Source organism: Nematolebias whitei, chromosome 22 (genome assembly GCF_014905685.2).
Source record: "Nematolebias whitei isolate Nwh7 chromosome 22, NemWhi1, whole genome shotgun sequence".
Lineage (NCBI taxonomy): Eukaryota > Metazoa > Chordata > Actinopteri > Cyprinodontiformes > Rivulidae > Nematolebias > Nematolebias whitei.
In genome coordinates this window covers 24,352,878-24,368,015 of record NC_056519.1, presented here as the reverse complement: position 1 = coordinate 24,368,015, position 15,138 = coordinate 24,352,878, and the positions used below count along the sequence as shown (strand labels likewise).

Here is a 15,138-nt window from a genome sequence, read left to right as displayed (position 1 = left end):
ACCTGCTTCTTCCTTTTTGGGTCACTGATGCCCATATTCAGCCATCACTGTGTGAGAAAAAACATTTGAACTGCTGGTCAGTTTGTCCCTCTGCCAAATCATACCTTCACTTTGTACCCAGCTGTTGCCATTTTGTGTCTATTGTTTACACAATAGTTACCACTTCACAAAACAGTTATGCAAATCAATAAATTACAGTTACATTACTTGAGAATGACTCTCATCTACTATCATACAAAGTGTTAGCTTAATATCTGTAAAACTGACTGAGTTAGCCATTTTTTGTGATGGGTGATGCTGATTACCTGGGACAGCTATCTTAAATTGGGATAACTCCAAAAGTTAATCAGTTGTAAATGCTCATCCAATTAATTCAAGTTCATAAATGAATTATTTTCTAGGAGTTTCATTAGGATATGTCCTGTGTTTCTTAAGATATTTGTAGGAAAAGGCTATATTAAAAAAAGTAAAATCAGGCTAGCTAAAAGTAATAGCTAAAAGATGAAAGTAGAAATAGGTAAGGTAAAATTTAAAGTAGGGGAAAACTAGAAAAAAAGCTAAAGGTAGCAAAAGCCTATGGAATTATGTTTTGTGTAAAAAAAATATTTGTTTGTATGCAAGTATAAAAGTTGCATAAACCAGAAATCCTAACAGCTATCACCTGATTGAGCTGAACTTTATAGTTTGCATTGCTAAAATAACACAACTAAAGTGTAGAATAAAAACAAAACAGCTATTTTTCTTTAATTTAACCTGGTGCTTTGCACTGGTTCCTACTTGTATGGCGTTTGGCGGCAAATTTGATGTATTCAGAGACCTTTAATAGAAACTCAGGGGCTCAGACAGTTTGCATGTAGGGCGGGACAAGACAAGCAAATCACGTTTTGTCCCACCGCAACTTTTCGCGCTATTCAGGTACTAATAGCGCCATTCGTACGCCCCACCTGTCTCCATGGCTCTCCATCTGTGCCATCTTTCAGGTGCAGAGCTAATTACAGCAAACCCCAAGAGACAAAAGCCTCAGTGATTAGGTCAGCGGCGTCATCAGAGGCTGTATGCAAATAAACGCCTTTGACACCGTGGGAGAGAAGCTGCCCAAATCGATCGGCACAAAGTCGAAGATTGTCTATACAGACAAGAACGTACTCTGTTCTAAGCGTTTGCCTTTCCATTTTTCAGGGAGCTTCAGCGATTGTTTAAACTGATACACAAAAATGCGAACATTAAAACTTCATATCATGTGGTTATTTGCAAAACAATGCATATAATATCAATTGAAAACAGCAGCGCTTCGCATTTGTTAACGTGTGGTGATGTGACAATTCCTGTTCCGGAGTGACACCTCTTTCTCCTAATTACATATCTTTGCATTTAGCGCGCCGGCTGCCCCGCCAGCAAAACCGTGGAGGCGTGATTAAAAAAACAACAACCAGAGAACGGTGGTGCTGATTGGTTGACGCTGATTGACGACACTAAGAAGCTGGGCTCTGATTGGTCGAAAGGATCCAGCTGCCTCAGAGCGCCAGAAAACAAGCTTGAGCGGGTGTTGCTGAAGTTTACACAGGACAGAATGTCCGCTATGACAGGACTAGTAATATTAGCTGTTTAGAGCTGCCCGCTACTTTTCAAGAGGGAAGGCTACTATGTTGGACTGAAGAGGCTACGTAGTGACAAGAGTGTAAAGCTGAGCCCCATTGGGATATTTCATTCATTCAACAAGACTACAAGGTGAACATTTCACTTTTACCTCCTCAGTATTAAGGTCACCTGAGCTACTATTCACGGCTAAACAGCATATTCAAGTTAAATTAGCCTTAATGGCTGTTTATTAGCAACGGAAGTGCATTTATTCTTGTTCAAAAGCTAATTTGCCGGTATTAGGAGGTTGTAATTGGGCCAAGTTAAGTGAAGTGGTTAGTATAATGCGTTATAAAGTAAATTAAACTTTGTTTGTAGCACCATAATAACGTGTTGGGTTCATAACTTGTCACATTAGCTACAACCTTGAGTTAAAACTTGAAGCTGCATATTGTTAGCTTTGCTAAATGCTAGTTAGCTGAAGTTATTTGCGCCAAATTCTTCTGACCACTGGAATGAGTTGAATTATTTGTGTTCTTCCCGCCGGGCTTTAAGGCAGATTATTTCCTTCAGATTATCTGGACATTGTTTGTATTCTGACTGCAGGTTCTGTCGCAGATGGAAGTTGAATGTCTGTTACTAAAAGACCTCAGCAGTCCGAGGAAGAGCTTCTCTGAGGAGGAGGAGGAGGATGAAGGGCACAGTGAACAGAAAGTGAGCCAAGATGTTTACTTCTCTAAAGTCTGGAGTTTTATACATCAGGTCCGAAAAATGTTTCTTTTACCAAAAATATGAGTCATATTTTCTAAAAACAGAAAGTTGAAACAGCTCTCTTCAGCTACGTATTATTAGAGAAATGGGATTTCCTGTGAAAAGGCAGTGTGAACGCTTATTAGCTGAAGAACTTGATGAAAAACAGCTGAAATTAGCTAAAAATCATGCTGACATGTAGCTGAAATGAAAGAACAACTCTAAATTAGCAGACGAAAGCAGAAAGGATACATATTTGCTGAAAAAAGCTTAACTAAGCAGAAATTAGCACAAATATTAGGAAAGTAGCTAAAAATAATCTGAAATTAGCAACAAAACACATGCTGAAAAGTAGCAGAAAGAAGCTCTAACTAACAAAAGGAGGTGGAAAGAGCTTAAATTAGCTCAATAAATGTGGAATTGGCTGAAAATTAGCATCAAAACAGCTAAATAGTAGCTGAAGTAGCAGAAATGATTGAAACTAGCATAATTAAGCTGAAAGGAGTATAACAAGCTGAAATTAGCTTTGTTTTCTTCTTCTTTCGGCTGCTCCCTCTGTGTGGAGCAGAGAGCTGCTGTCTAGGGCGCCTGGGGAAGCAGATGGTAGGTGTTAAGGGCCTTGCTCAAGGGCCCAGAGTGGGGCAGCTGAAGGTGGAGGCAGGTGTGGGTGCTTCACCTTTCCCACCCACATTTTGATGTTGTCTGTACCGGGAGTTGAACGAGCGATCTTCCGATCACAGGCTCACCTTCGCTAACCTCTGCGCCACCACTCCCACACAAAAAGAAGTTAGTTTTGCTGACAGCAGCTGAAATTACCATGAAAAACTTGGAATTTATCTGACAACAGCCGATATTAGCTAAAAACGCTAACGAGGTAGCTGAAAAGGTAGAACAAGCTCATATTAGCAGAAGAAAGCAGAAGGATCATGTTTGCCCAGATAGGCTACAAAAAGCAGAAATTAGCACAAAAAAGGGGAAATTATCTGAAAAAGTTGAAATTAGCAATAAAAACAGCTGAAAAACAGCTAAAAAAGAAGAAAGAAGCTAAAGTTACAAGAAGGAAGTGGAGAGAGCACATTTTTGCTGAATTAAGGTGAAAAAAGTTGAAATGAGTGTAAAAAAATGTGGAATTAGCTGAAAAAACTCAAAATAGCATTAAACAGCTAAATAGTAGCTGAAAAAGCAGAAACTTGCAGAAAAAAGTTGAAAAGAGCACAACAAGCTGAAATTAGTAGAAAGAGTTTAGAAGAAGCACAGAAATGCTGTAGTTAGCAAAATCTGAAAGGAGCATAAAACAGCTGAAATTAGCTGAAAGGAGCTGAATAAAGTGAATATTTGACAAGGCAGCTGAAGGAAGCTAAACCACAACAAAATTAGAAAGGAGCAGTAAAAGGTTATAAACACATATAAAGATCTGAAGGATGTAAAATGAGCTCAGTTCATTTCCAACATATGAGGGAAAAATGTCATAAAAGGCTAAATATTTCAAAAAGCTGAAGTTGCACCAATACCAAAAGTCATGGCAGGATTGTCCTGAAAGAGCTGAACGTTTTGATTTATGATTTGTTGAAACAGATTGAAAGCTGTGGATCACAGTAGAGTGCATGCTTCATAAACATTCACAGAATAAAACACAGCAGATTAACTTTAGGAGGACATCTGAGTTCAGATGGCCGCCACAGGAAAGAGATCTTATCCAACATAAAAATGTCTTTAAACAAATGTTTCAGCACATTTTGAAATGATGGAGAACAAGGAGAGACTTCACAGATCTAATCCTGAAACTGTTTCCATCACAGGAAAATGTGCACACGGAGAGGAGAAGGTCAACCCCGCTGAAGTCGGCAGACTCCACCGTCCCCGTTCTGCTGGTGAACAGGAAGGGCTCCAGTCCCGATCTGAGCCACATCACCCCCATGAAGCAGGCTGCTCTGGCAGAGCCCTGGACGCCCACGGCTAACCTGAAGGTGCTGCTCAGTGCGGCCAGCGTGGACATCCGGGACAGAGAGATGAAAAAGGTTCTGTTCAGACCGCTGGAGAACCACAAGGACGAGCCGCCCAGCTCCGACACCTTGGAGGAAACGGAGGTGGAAGACTCTGCTCAGGTACGAGAGCTTTTTAATACAAATGGAATATTAACGCTGGCTCGGTAGAGCTGCTGCCAGAAGGTCTCCGGTTCAAATCCCGGCTCGGGACCTTTCTGGGTGGAGTTTGCATGTTCTGTGTGCTGTGTGATTTTCTCTGGGTACTCCAGTTTCCTCCCACAGACCAAAAACATGCATGTTAGACTGATTGGTAACTCTGAATTGTCTAAAGAAGTGGGTAAAGTGGATGGCTGGATGGATAGCTGGATGGATGGATGGATGGATAGCTGGATGGATGGATGGATGGATGGATGGGTGGGTGGCATATTAACCACCAGTGAACACTGTAAATGTAGGCTCTTTTCCCTCACCTTGCCTCTGACCCCCCAGTTTGAAGAGGACGATGGAGAGAAGAAGCCAAGCAGGAAGCAGAAGAGTTTGGGTCTGCTGTGTCAGAAGTTCCTGGCTCTTTACCCAGACTACCCCCCACTTCACAGCGCCATCTGGATCACACTGGACGAGGTGGCAACCAGTCTGGGTAAGAACCGGTGACATAGAGTTGCATCCGTGCCCAAAAACTCTGACCCGACCCCACGAATTAACAGTAATTACAGGTCCGAACCCGGAAAAAAAACTCCCGACATTTTTAATTGAGCTTTGACTGCTTACATAGTTAGTAACAGTCAGCAGATGTGCACGGCTGAATAAAAGGGACAGAAGATCAGAGCTGAGGGGTTGTTTGTGCTTTCATGGCCATCAAAGCACATTCTGCATTATTCATACATGGACCCTGCTCTGACATGTCTGCTGTGTGACCTCACCTGTTTGGGTCATCGGCCGTGCGCGTCCTCTGAGTGCAGCAGCTGAATGAACGTCCATTTGAGCGATGGATCACTTCCGGGCAGTACAGTCCCATCTGAAGCTTAACTGAACTTTTTACCTCTTTCAACCAGCCCGTCAACTCACGGTGAAATGGCCACGTGCAGCTGGTGAAGGTATGGCAACACATGTTGCCATATAATTGGTTCGTCAGCCGTGCTCGTCCACTGACGAAATCAAAAGACCGTCCCAGGCCACACCTAAAGCACATTATTATGGCCTGGCCCTAATCCGGGACGGGCTTCGGGCTCGGGTTAGAAACGACAGCTCTACAATGACACGGGTCTGACCGCAGAGCTGCTGGGGATTATAATCTGGTTTTAGCTGCTGTAAAGCCCACATGAAGAATGAATAGGATCAAAACATGTCTTCATGAACATTTTAAACAGACTCATCTCAGAGGTAGTAAATGCTCAGTCAGCATGTACTCTGTTTTGTTTCTTTCTAAGCAGGTGAAGTCAGGTCCTCTAGACGGATTATGTGTTCTTCAACAAGAAGAATCTGTCCAGAGGACCTGACTTAGATTTTTCTAGCTGGATTATGAAGCAGCATCAGGACATTTAGTTTCTTTATTTTTCTGTACCGTTTAACAAATGAACTACTTCTGCAGACTTTATTGTAGCCATCCTCGTTCAGCTCTTTCAGGAGAGGCGTGCTATAACTTTGTTTTTGTTCACATTTATATTTTTCACAATGTTTAATCTTATTTACAAAAAAAAATACAAATCCAGAAATAAACGCTGAGATCTTATTTCCATCAAAAAGTATTGTTCTCTCTGAACTCTGTCTCAGCACTCTTGCTCTATTTTTGTCAATTTTGCTACTTTTAGCTGCTTTTCTGTTACTTTAAGCTTTTACTGTTATCCTTTTAGCTATTTGCTACTTTTAGCCACCCGTTGCTACTTTTCACTTCAAACCATTCAGCGTTTTGAGTCTTTTCCTTTAATCAACTTTTTCTACTTTTTAGCTGCCATCCTGCTTTTTCTTTTAGCTTGCCTTTTGCTACTTTTAGTTATCTTGTGTTTTTTTGCTTATGTTTTGGCACTTTTAGCTTTTAACTAGCCTTTAGCTGTTCTTAGCTTTCAGCTTTTTACTTTTAGCTGTCTTTCTATTACCGGCATTTCTGCTAGCCTTTTTGAACTTTTTGCTTTTACTTCCACCTTATTTCTTAAGGCTGGCTGCTCATATCATCACAGTCCCTGTGACCCACATCTTCAATCTCTCCATAAGACAAAACTCCATCCCAGACACTTGGAAAACAGCCTTTGTTCTTCCTTTGCTGAAGGGAGGAGACCCCACCTCACTGAACAACTATCGACCAATCTCTAAACTCTGCATTTTAGCCAAGGTTCTAGAAAAACTGATAAACTCTCAAATCAAAAATTACCTGGATTCATCTAACATCTTACCTAGCCTTCAATCTGGTTTCAGGAAACAACACAGCACAACCACTGCTTCACTGAAGGTTCTTAATGATGTTGTTGAAGCACTGGATGCTAAGGATTATTGTGCTGCACTTTTCTTAGACCTGTCTAAAGCTTTTGACACTGTGGATCATAACATCTTGTGTCATAAGCTCTCAGAAATCTGTTTCTCAGAACACACCATTGGTTGGTTCTCTAACTATCTCTTAGACCAATGTGTTCAACATAATGGTACTTCCTCCAGTTATTTAACAGTCAACAATGGTGTACCACAAGGCTCAGTCTTAGGACCCACCCTCTTTACAATCTACATAGGTAATGTGAGCAGAGCATCCATACATTTCTACGCTGATGACACAGTTGTTTATTGTCGAGCTAAAACAGTTGCTAAGGCTTTCCAGCTTTTGAAATCTGCATTCAACATCATCCAGTCTGATTTGTTTTGCCTCAAATTGATGCTAAACACCGACAAAACCAAAGGAATGCTTTTTTCAAACAGGAAGTCGGTCCCAGCAGTTCTTCCTCTGATTTTATCCTCAAATTTTTTATCCTCAGGTCTCTCTTGTAAATGAGTCCCTGAGACTCAAAGGGATTAACCTATATAAATAAAGCTTGAATGAACTTGACCTTTTGCTACTTATAGCCAGTTTTCAGCTACTTTTATCAATCTTTCTGCTCTTTTTAGTCAGACAGGCAGAGATTGATTGATTATTAAACCCGGGGGGGGGGGGGGGGGGTAGATGCATCCAGTGGTTAATTAATTAATGTACACGTTAGTTAATCTTTCGGCTCCTTTTAACTATTATGCTTTTTGCTCTAAATAACTTTTTGCTCTTTTTATCTTTTAACCAGCCTTCTGCCATACTTAGCTTCTAGCTAGTCTTTTGATACAGTTAGCTTGCCTTTCAGCAGTCACTCTGGATTTTCTCAGAAGATACAATCTTAAAATAAATCTTGTTCTCGAACCAACAGCAGCGTCACACCAGCTGTGATCTGGTTTTTGATGAGAACTTTTGTTCTGTGGTTCTCCGTCAGGCGTGGAGCGACGCCGGATCTATGATATCGTCAACGTGCTCGAGTCTCTCTCCATGGTGGGCCGGTTAGCCAAGAACAGCTACACCTGGTACGGCCGCCAGCGGCTGCCGGCCACACTGGAGGAGCTGCAGCGGCGGGGCCGAGAGCAGGGCTACCACCTCCAGATGGACCTGACTGCTGAGAGCAGGACGGCTGGGCAGAGCCGAGAGGATGACGGAGGGGAGGGAGACGCTGGGAACGGTAAAAACAAGAAGACATTTCTTGATTTCTGTTTATTATGTAAAGGATAATAAAATCAGTGAGTTGAAATAGTGCTTATATATTTTACTGTGACTCTGTAAAATAACAGAACCTGATTAGTGAGCTAACTTTCATTATTCATTTATTTCATTATTTTATTTTTCCTCACTTGCTCTCGTATGACGTGGACGCGTTCTCTTCCCTCTCTTGTTCTCCTCCTGCTTCTTTTGCTCTCTGTCTGTGTATCGGAGCTCCTATTTTACACATCTTCCTGAAATGAAAACTGCTAGTATGGATTTGATCAGCTGGACTTTCAACGCAATCGACAAAATCTTTTTGAGAAAGCGACAGGGTCCTGGAGAACCCTCATGTCCCGCTGAGAATCGTCTCAGGAGGACGCCCAAGACGTATACAATCAGATTTTTGATAACAGGTTTCCTGCTTTTTGGAATCGGCTGGTTCCTGGTCTAGCAACATACAAGAAGACAACTGCAGCTCATTTAGCCCTCGTCAGGCTGCTGCCTTTTAACGGTTTGGTTTGTGCTTTGAGGACTCAAAATTAGCTGATTTACGAGCTAAACCGTAAGCTGGAAGTGATTTGGGAGAATCACAGGCCACCTGCGGCTTTGGGACTCGTCAGCATGCTGGAAACAACCTTGAAGGGGCTCGTAAGCACAGACCAGTAGAATGCACCATAATCTGGCCATTTTGGATCTTGAAAGTACCAGCAGGACTCAAGGCTGACAAGAAAAATAATCTGCCTGAATCTGATTCCCCCGATTGGCCGACATATTAGTTTCTCCTGGGAAATGTGTAAACTAAAGAAAACTGTGGAGGCTTATCAGAACCGTGCCTGCTGACCAACATGGTCTATCTGGAAGTGCTTCATGCTTCATGGACCACTTTGCCATCAAACGCACATGTAACGTGTTCGTAAATGTGCTGGCAGAGTTTTGTGATGTCTTAAATCATGTCCTGATAGGACAAGGTGTGAAAAGATCTTTTTTTGTAATGCTGCTATCCTCTCCTCGTGGATTTTTCCCTTTTCTATCTAAAATGTATTCTGAGAAGGATAGCAGCAGCTACGTGCACTCCGCCCATCTTTCAGACGACTGTACGAACATATTCTCGCTGTATCTCGGTACAATGATAATAAAGCTTATTCTGATTCATCTCTAAAGAATAAATTTGGGGTAAAAATCCCATTTGATCGAAACTTATTTATATTTTTTAACTAACTGGCATGATATAAACTTACAATCGAGTGTGTAAAATGAGACCATATATGTTTTTGTATGTTATTACTGTACTTCTTTTAAACAGTTAATATTACGTGTAACTTGTTTCCGTAGGTTCGTGTGTTCCTTTGATTCATTCAGTGAAGCTGTCTGTACGTTGTGGGACTGAGTCAAAGCAACGAGTTTGAAATAATATTATCGGCTTATTGTTCTTTACTCATGTGTTTTCAGTTCTTCGTGTTTCTCTCTGTTTGCAGCTGGGAGCAACAGAAAGGACAAATCTCTGCGCATCATGAGTCAGAAGTTTGTCATGCTGTTCCTGGTGTCCAAAACTCAGACCGTGACTTTGGATGCAGCAGCAAAGGTCCTCATCGAGGAGAGTCAGGACTCCTCGAGCCACAGCAAGTACAAAAGTAACCAACCCTGCAGATCTGCAGCATGTCGTCCTGCTCTGCCAGCAGCCCCAGTTAAAAACAGAAGAGTTTAATATAAATGCACTTTCTTTGTGTTCCTTCAGCCAAGGTGCGGCGTTTGTACGACATCGCCAATGTGCTGACCAGCTTAAACCTCATCAAGAAGGTTCACGTGAGAGAGGAGAAAGGCAGGAAGCCGGCCTTTAAGTGGCTGGGCCCCGTGGACTTCAACAGCTCCAGTAAGAAACTAGAAAAACATGACTGCTGAAAGACTTGGCTTAAGAAGCTAAAACTGAGCTACTGAAGTCAAAACAAACAGATTACTGACTAAAATGAGCAGAGCATGCTAAAATCAGAAAGCAACAGATGTTAGAAGAACAAAACACTACCTGAACTTAGTTCATCTGCAGCTAAAATGTCCAACAAAAGGTAAAATGAGCTCAACAGATGCTAACTGTACTTAAAACCTAAATTTAGCAAAACCATAGTTAAAAACAAATATTCGCTAAACATTAGCTAAATATTATTATTAAAACAGATTCTGAAGATATAATTACCGTATTTTCCGGCGTATAGGTCGCATCAGTCACAAACATCACAAAGAGGAAAGAAATCATACAGAAGTTGCTTTGGCGTGTAAGTCGCATTTATTATGCTTTTATTTAATGGTCAAAACAGCTTTATTTTGCCTGGGTGGTGCAGCGCCATCCATCCATCCATCCATCCATCCACTCACCCATCCATCCATTGGGGCCGGAGTCGCTAGCTCTCCATCGTTCCTCCGCCTGCACCAGCTGAGTGAAGCGAGCACACACAGGAGCACTCACTGTTGCAGTTCTTAGAATTTTAAAGCATAGTCAAAAGCCGAGTTATGAATATGGGGAAAAAAGTATATAAGTCGCAGGACTGACAAATCTATGCAAAAAACTGTGACTTATACGCCGGAAAATACGGTAGCTAACATTACTTAAAACAGATGCTAAACCTGAAATGACCCCTGCTGTAAATAAATGAAAAAAATTAGCACACCAGTGCCTAAAAATTATATTTAGCAAAACTGTAGTAATAAGTAAAAAAAAAAATAAAAATAGAACAATAGTAGCTATGAATTGAAATTAGCCAAACAGGTGCTAATGAGTGAGTCACTAATTAAACTATTAAACAGCGACTACAATTACCAGTAGCTAAATGTATGCTAACGCTAAAATTAGCGCAACAGATGCTTCAAGTAATATGAGCAAATCGTTACCTGAAGTTTGCAAAGGTGTAGATAAAATTAGCATAACAGTAGCCGAAAGTTAAACAGAATTTCATCGGTAGTTGAAAGAGAAAATTAGCTAAACTGTAGCTATAAATTACAAACGAGCAACAGCTGAAATTAACACAATAGTCGCTATAAATAACCAAAATAGATGGTAAAGCTAAAATTAGCAAATCAGAAAAATAAAATGAATGGGGCAGTGATGGCGTAGAGGTTAGAAGGTGGGCCTGTGATTGGAAGGTTGCTGGTTCGACTCTCCATACAAACAACAACAAAATGTGGGCGGGAAAGGTGATGCACCCACACCTGCCTCCACCCTTATTTGCCCCACTCTGGGCCCTTGAGCAAGGCCCTTAACCCCCACCATCTGCTCCACACAGAGGGCTGTGGTAACTCACTGGTCTGTGGTTGCGACAGGAAGAACATCCAGTATAAAAACCATCACCAAGTCTTGGTGCGAGTTAGTTCGCTGTGGTGACCCCTGAAGAAGGAGCAGCTGAAAGAAGAAGAAAACTAAAATGAATGTTTTGAAAGTCATAACGACATCTCAGTGTATTTTTATCGGCTACTGTAATTCTTTGTAAATAAAGTTAAAACAAGTGCTGACATCATTCAAAGCTATTTCACTAGAGTAGCTGTGAAACTGGAACGTCCGACTCTGCGGTGGTTTGAATGAAACAAGTCGTTCAGCGTTCTGTCTCGTTCTAACAGCTCTGTTGCATGTTCTGTAGAAAACACGCTGAACACAGCGGCCGTGTGTCCGCGTGAGTCGGCGCCGTCAGCTAACGAGCAGGACTTCAGGACGACGAAGCTGGCTCGTCACGCCTCCTTCAACGTCACGCCCACATCAGTCGCTGCGCTGCGGCAGGTCAACTCCGCCCCCAGCAGCCCTGGTCGTCACTCAACAGGTGGGGAACACGCCATCCTAAAACCTGCGTGATGTCTGCGTCTTCATTTTAAACCGAGTAAACAAAATGTTTTTTGCGTCACAGGTCTGTCCAGCCAGTCTGCAGATTTTTCCAGAATGTCTGTGAGCAGCAGCTCGGTGTGTCGACTGCAGTTTGGAAGCAGCACTGAGTGAGTTCATCTTTAAAAAAACTTGACTTTCTGAAAAGCTTTTGGGCAAAATGTTCTAATGTAGGAAGTGATGGTCCTATAACATTTTTTAATTTAAACTTTATACATGTAGTCTAGGGCTGGGCGATATGGACCTAAATTAATATCTCGATATTGTATGATAAATCACGATATACGATATATATCTTGATATATTTGTCTTTCCATAAAGTAATAACAAAATATATTTCTGAGTCAAAAGTTACGCCCCAGTTGTCACACAGGCACATTTATTAACAAACAACTGTAACTCTACAAAATAAATGTCTAAAAAATAAACTATTTACATGCATTAGTTTATTTTTTAAACATTTATTTACATATATTAAATAATAATCCTCTTCAGCTGAGGGCAGCTGTGGAGCAAGACGGCTAAAGCGTTAGCCGTCTTGTTAGCCGCTAAGGACTGTGTCTTTAGCGATATGATAAGCTGCTGATTTATTAATGTGGCCACCTCTCTGTGCTCTTCTCATAAAGCACAGCTAAATGAGCTCTGACCCGTGGTTTGTTTCAAGGAAGCAGCAGGTTGAAAAAACACTCAGAGCTGCAGCTTCACGGTTCATATTCCACTTCTTCTTCTTCTTTCTTATTCTTCTTTCGGCTTTTCCCTCTTCAGGAGTCACCACAGCGAGTCATCCACCTCCACCTCACTCTGTCCTCTGTCTCCAGACCATACAATACAGCTGGTATCACTACTGTCTTGTAAACTTTTCCTTTGACTTTTGCTGACACCTTTTGTCACAAATCACTCCTGAAACTTTTCTTCATCCACTCCATCCTGCCTGGACTCTCTTCTTCACCTCTTTACCACATTCCCTATTTTCCTGGACAGTGGACCCCAAGTACTTGAAGTCCTGCACCTTTGTGACCTCTGCTCCTTGTAGCCTCACTGTTCCACCTCCTCCCTCTCATGCACACACACGTACTCCGTCTTACTACGGCTGCCTTTCAAGTGCCTTTCTTCTTCTTCCAAGTTCTCTTCTACCTGTTCCTTGTTCTCACCACAGATCACAATGTCATCTGCAAACATCATCGTCCATGGGGATTCCTGCCTGACCTCATCTGTTAGTCGGTCCATCACCAGAGCAAACAAGAAGGGGCTCAGAGCCGATCCTTGATGCACTCCCACCTCCACCTTGAAGCTATCTGTCACTCCTACAGCACATCTCACCTCTGTCCTGCTGTCCTCATACATGTCCTGTACCACTCTAACATACTTTTCTGCCACTCCAGATTTCCTCATGCAATACCACACCTCCTCCCTCAGCACTCTGTCATATGCTGTTTCTAAATCCACAAAGACACAATGGAGTTCTTTCTGACCCTCTCTGTACTTCTCCATCAGCATCCTCAAAGCAAAGATGGCATCTGTGGTGCTCTTTCTTGGCATGAAACCATACTGCTGCTCACAGATAGTCACCTCTCATCTAAGTCTTGTTCCACAACTCTCTCCCAGATCTTCATCGTGTGGCTCATCAACTTAATTCCCCTGTAGTTGCTACAACTATACTCCAGTCCGCTGTTTAAATGGTGAAAAAGATTCGTAGTTCCGACCTTTCGTCGGGACTGTTTTCAGCATTATCTACAGAAATCATTTCTCTGCCCCTCATCTGACAATTTAAATCCAAACTAGCTCTGAAAGAACATTGTTTTTTTTCCTCAGCAGCTAATCTGCTCTTCATATCTGCCGTGTTTACTTGATGTGCTAAACGTGTCCGCCCTGCAGGAGGAGGAAGGAGGGGAGCGTGACTGAGGGGCTGGGTTTGTGTTCAGTGAGGGAGAAGGAGCGGGGCGAGAGGGAGAAAGAAGGTAGCAAGTATAAAACTATATAGTTTATATCAAGATATTATCAACTTATATCGCAAAAAAATAATAATCTCGATATTTTAAAAATATCGAGATATCGCCCAGCCCTAATGTAGTCTCACTGAGTCATGAGGACTCGCTTTCAAGAGAGACCTGTTCTAGACAGACAACATAAAGTACAGACAACAATCCAACATTTTTCAGTCAGGTCATCTGGACAGTTTTTTTTTGTGCTGAAACGTTTCGCCTTCGATCCGGAAGGCTTCATCAGTCAAGGAAACACACAACACAAAACTGATTCTTCCCCCAACAGCTTACTCCAAAGTGGAACAAACCAGTTCTGCTTGTCAGACTGTCAACAAGGAAGAGGGCCGGGAATGGAGGAGGGGCGTACCAAAGAGACCATCTAATCACAAGCAGAACTGGTTTGTTCCACTTTAGAGTAAGCTGTTGGGGGAAGAATCAGTTTTGTTGTGTGTTTCCTTGACTGATGAAGCCTTCTGGATCGAAGGCGAAACGTTTCAGCACAAAAAAAGAAACTGTCCAGATGACCTGACTGAAACATGTTGGATTTTATACCTGGATTATTGAGCATGGACTTTGTTACAGACAACAATACACAACAAAAAAGAACTTAAAACAAAAATGTTATAAAAACACTGTTACTGTTAGCAGCATGGTCCTGTTAGCATATCAGTCCTTTCAGCAGCGTGGTTCCACCAGCAGCATAGCCCTGTTAGCGTGGTACTGTTAGCAGCGTGGTGCTGTTAGCAGCGTGGTGCTGTTAGCAGCGTAGTGCTGTTAGCAGCGTGGTCCTGTTAGCAGCATAGCCTCGATAGTGTGGTGCTGTTAGTAGCGTGGTGCTGTTATCAGCGTGGTCCTGTTAGCAGCATAGTCCCACCAGCAGCATAGCCTTGATAGTGTGGTGCTGTTAGCAGCGTGGTCCTGTTAGCATATCAGTCCTTTCAGCAGCGTAGTTTCACCAGCAGCATAGCCCTGTTAGCGTGGTACTGTTAGCAGCGTGGTGCTGTTAGCAGCGTGGTGCTGTTAGCAGCGTGGTGCTGTTAGCAGCGTAGTCCTCTTAGCAGCATAGCCTCGATAGTGTGGTGCTGTTAGTAGCGTGGTGTTGTTAGTAGTGTGGTGCTGTTAGTAGCGTGGTACTGTTAGCAGCCTGGTGCTGTTAGCAGCGTAGTGCTGTTAGCAGCATGGTCCTGTTAGCAGAATAGTCTCATCAGCAGCATAGCCTCGATAGTGTGGTGCTGTTAGTAGCGTGGTCCTGTTAGTAGCATAGTCCCACCAGCAGCATACCCTCGA

The 15,138-nt window shown here is 42.4% G+C and overlaps 1 protein-coding gene across 1 annotated transcript in view; it reads left to right on the top strand.

Moving 5' to 3' along the window:
* Nucleotides 1-2,196: 2,196 nt before the first annotated feature.
* e2f7 (E2F transcription factor 7) overlaps nt 2,197-15,138 on the top strand; it is a 19,721-nt gene continuing 6,779 nt past the window's right edge. Inside the window, exons 1-8 of the mRNA XM_037696240.1 lie at nt 2,197-2,292; nt 4,128-4,433; nt 4,803-4,950; nt 7,751-7,990; nt 9,486-9,641; nt 9,746-9,880; nt 11,634-11,810; nt 11,895-11,979. Of these exons, the coding sequence (XP_037552168.1) occupies nt 2,197-2,292; nt 4,128-4,433; nt 4,803-4,950; nt 7,751-7,990; nt 9,486-9,641; nt 9,746-9,880; nt 11,634-11,810; nt 11,895-11,979 (1,343 nt within the window). The remainder of the gene's footprint in view (nt 2,293-4,127; nt 4,434-4,802; nt 4,951-7,750; nt 7,991-9,485; nt 9,642-9,745; nt 9,881-11,633; nt 11,811-11,894; nt 11,980-15,138) is intronic.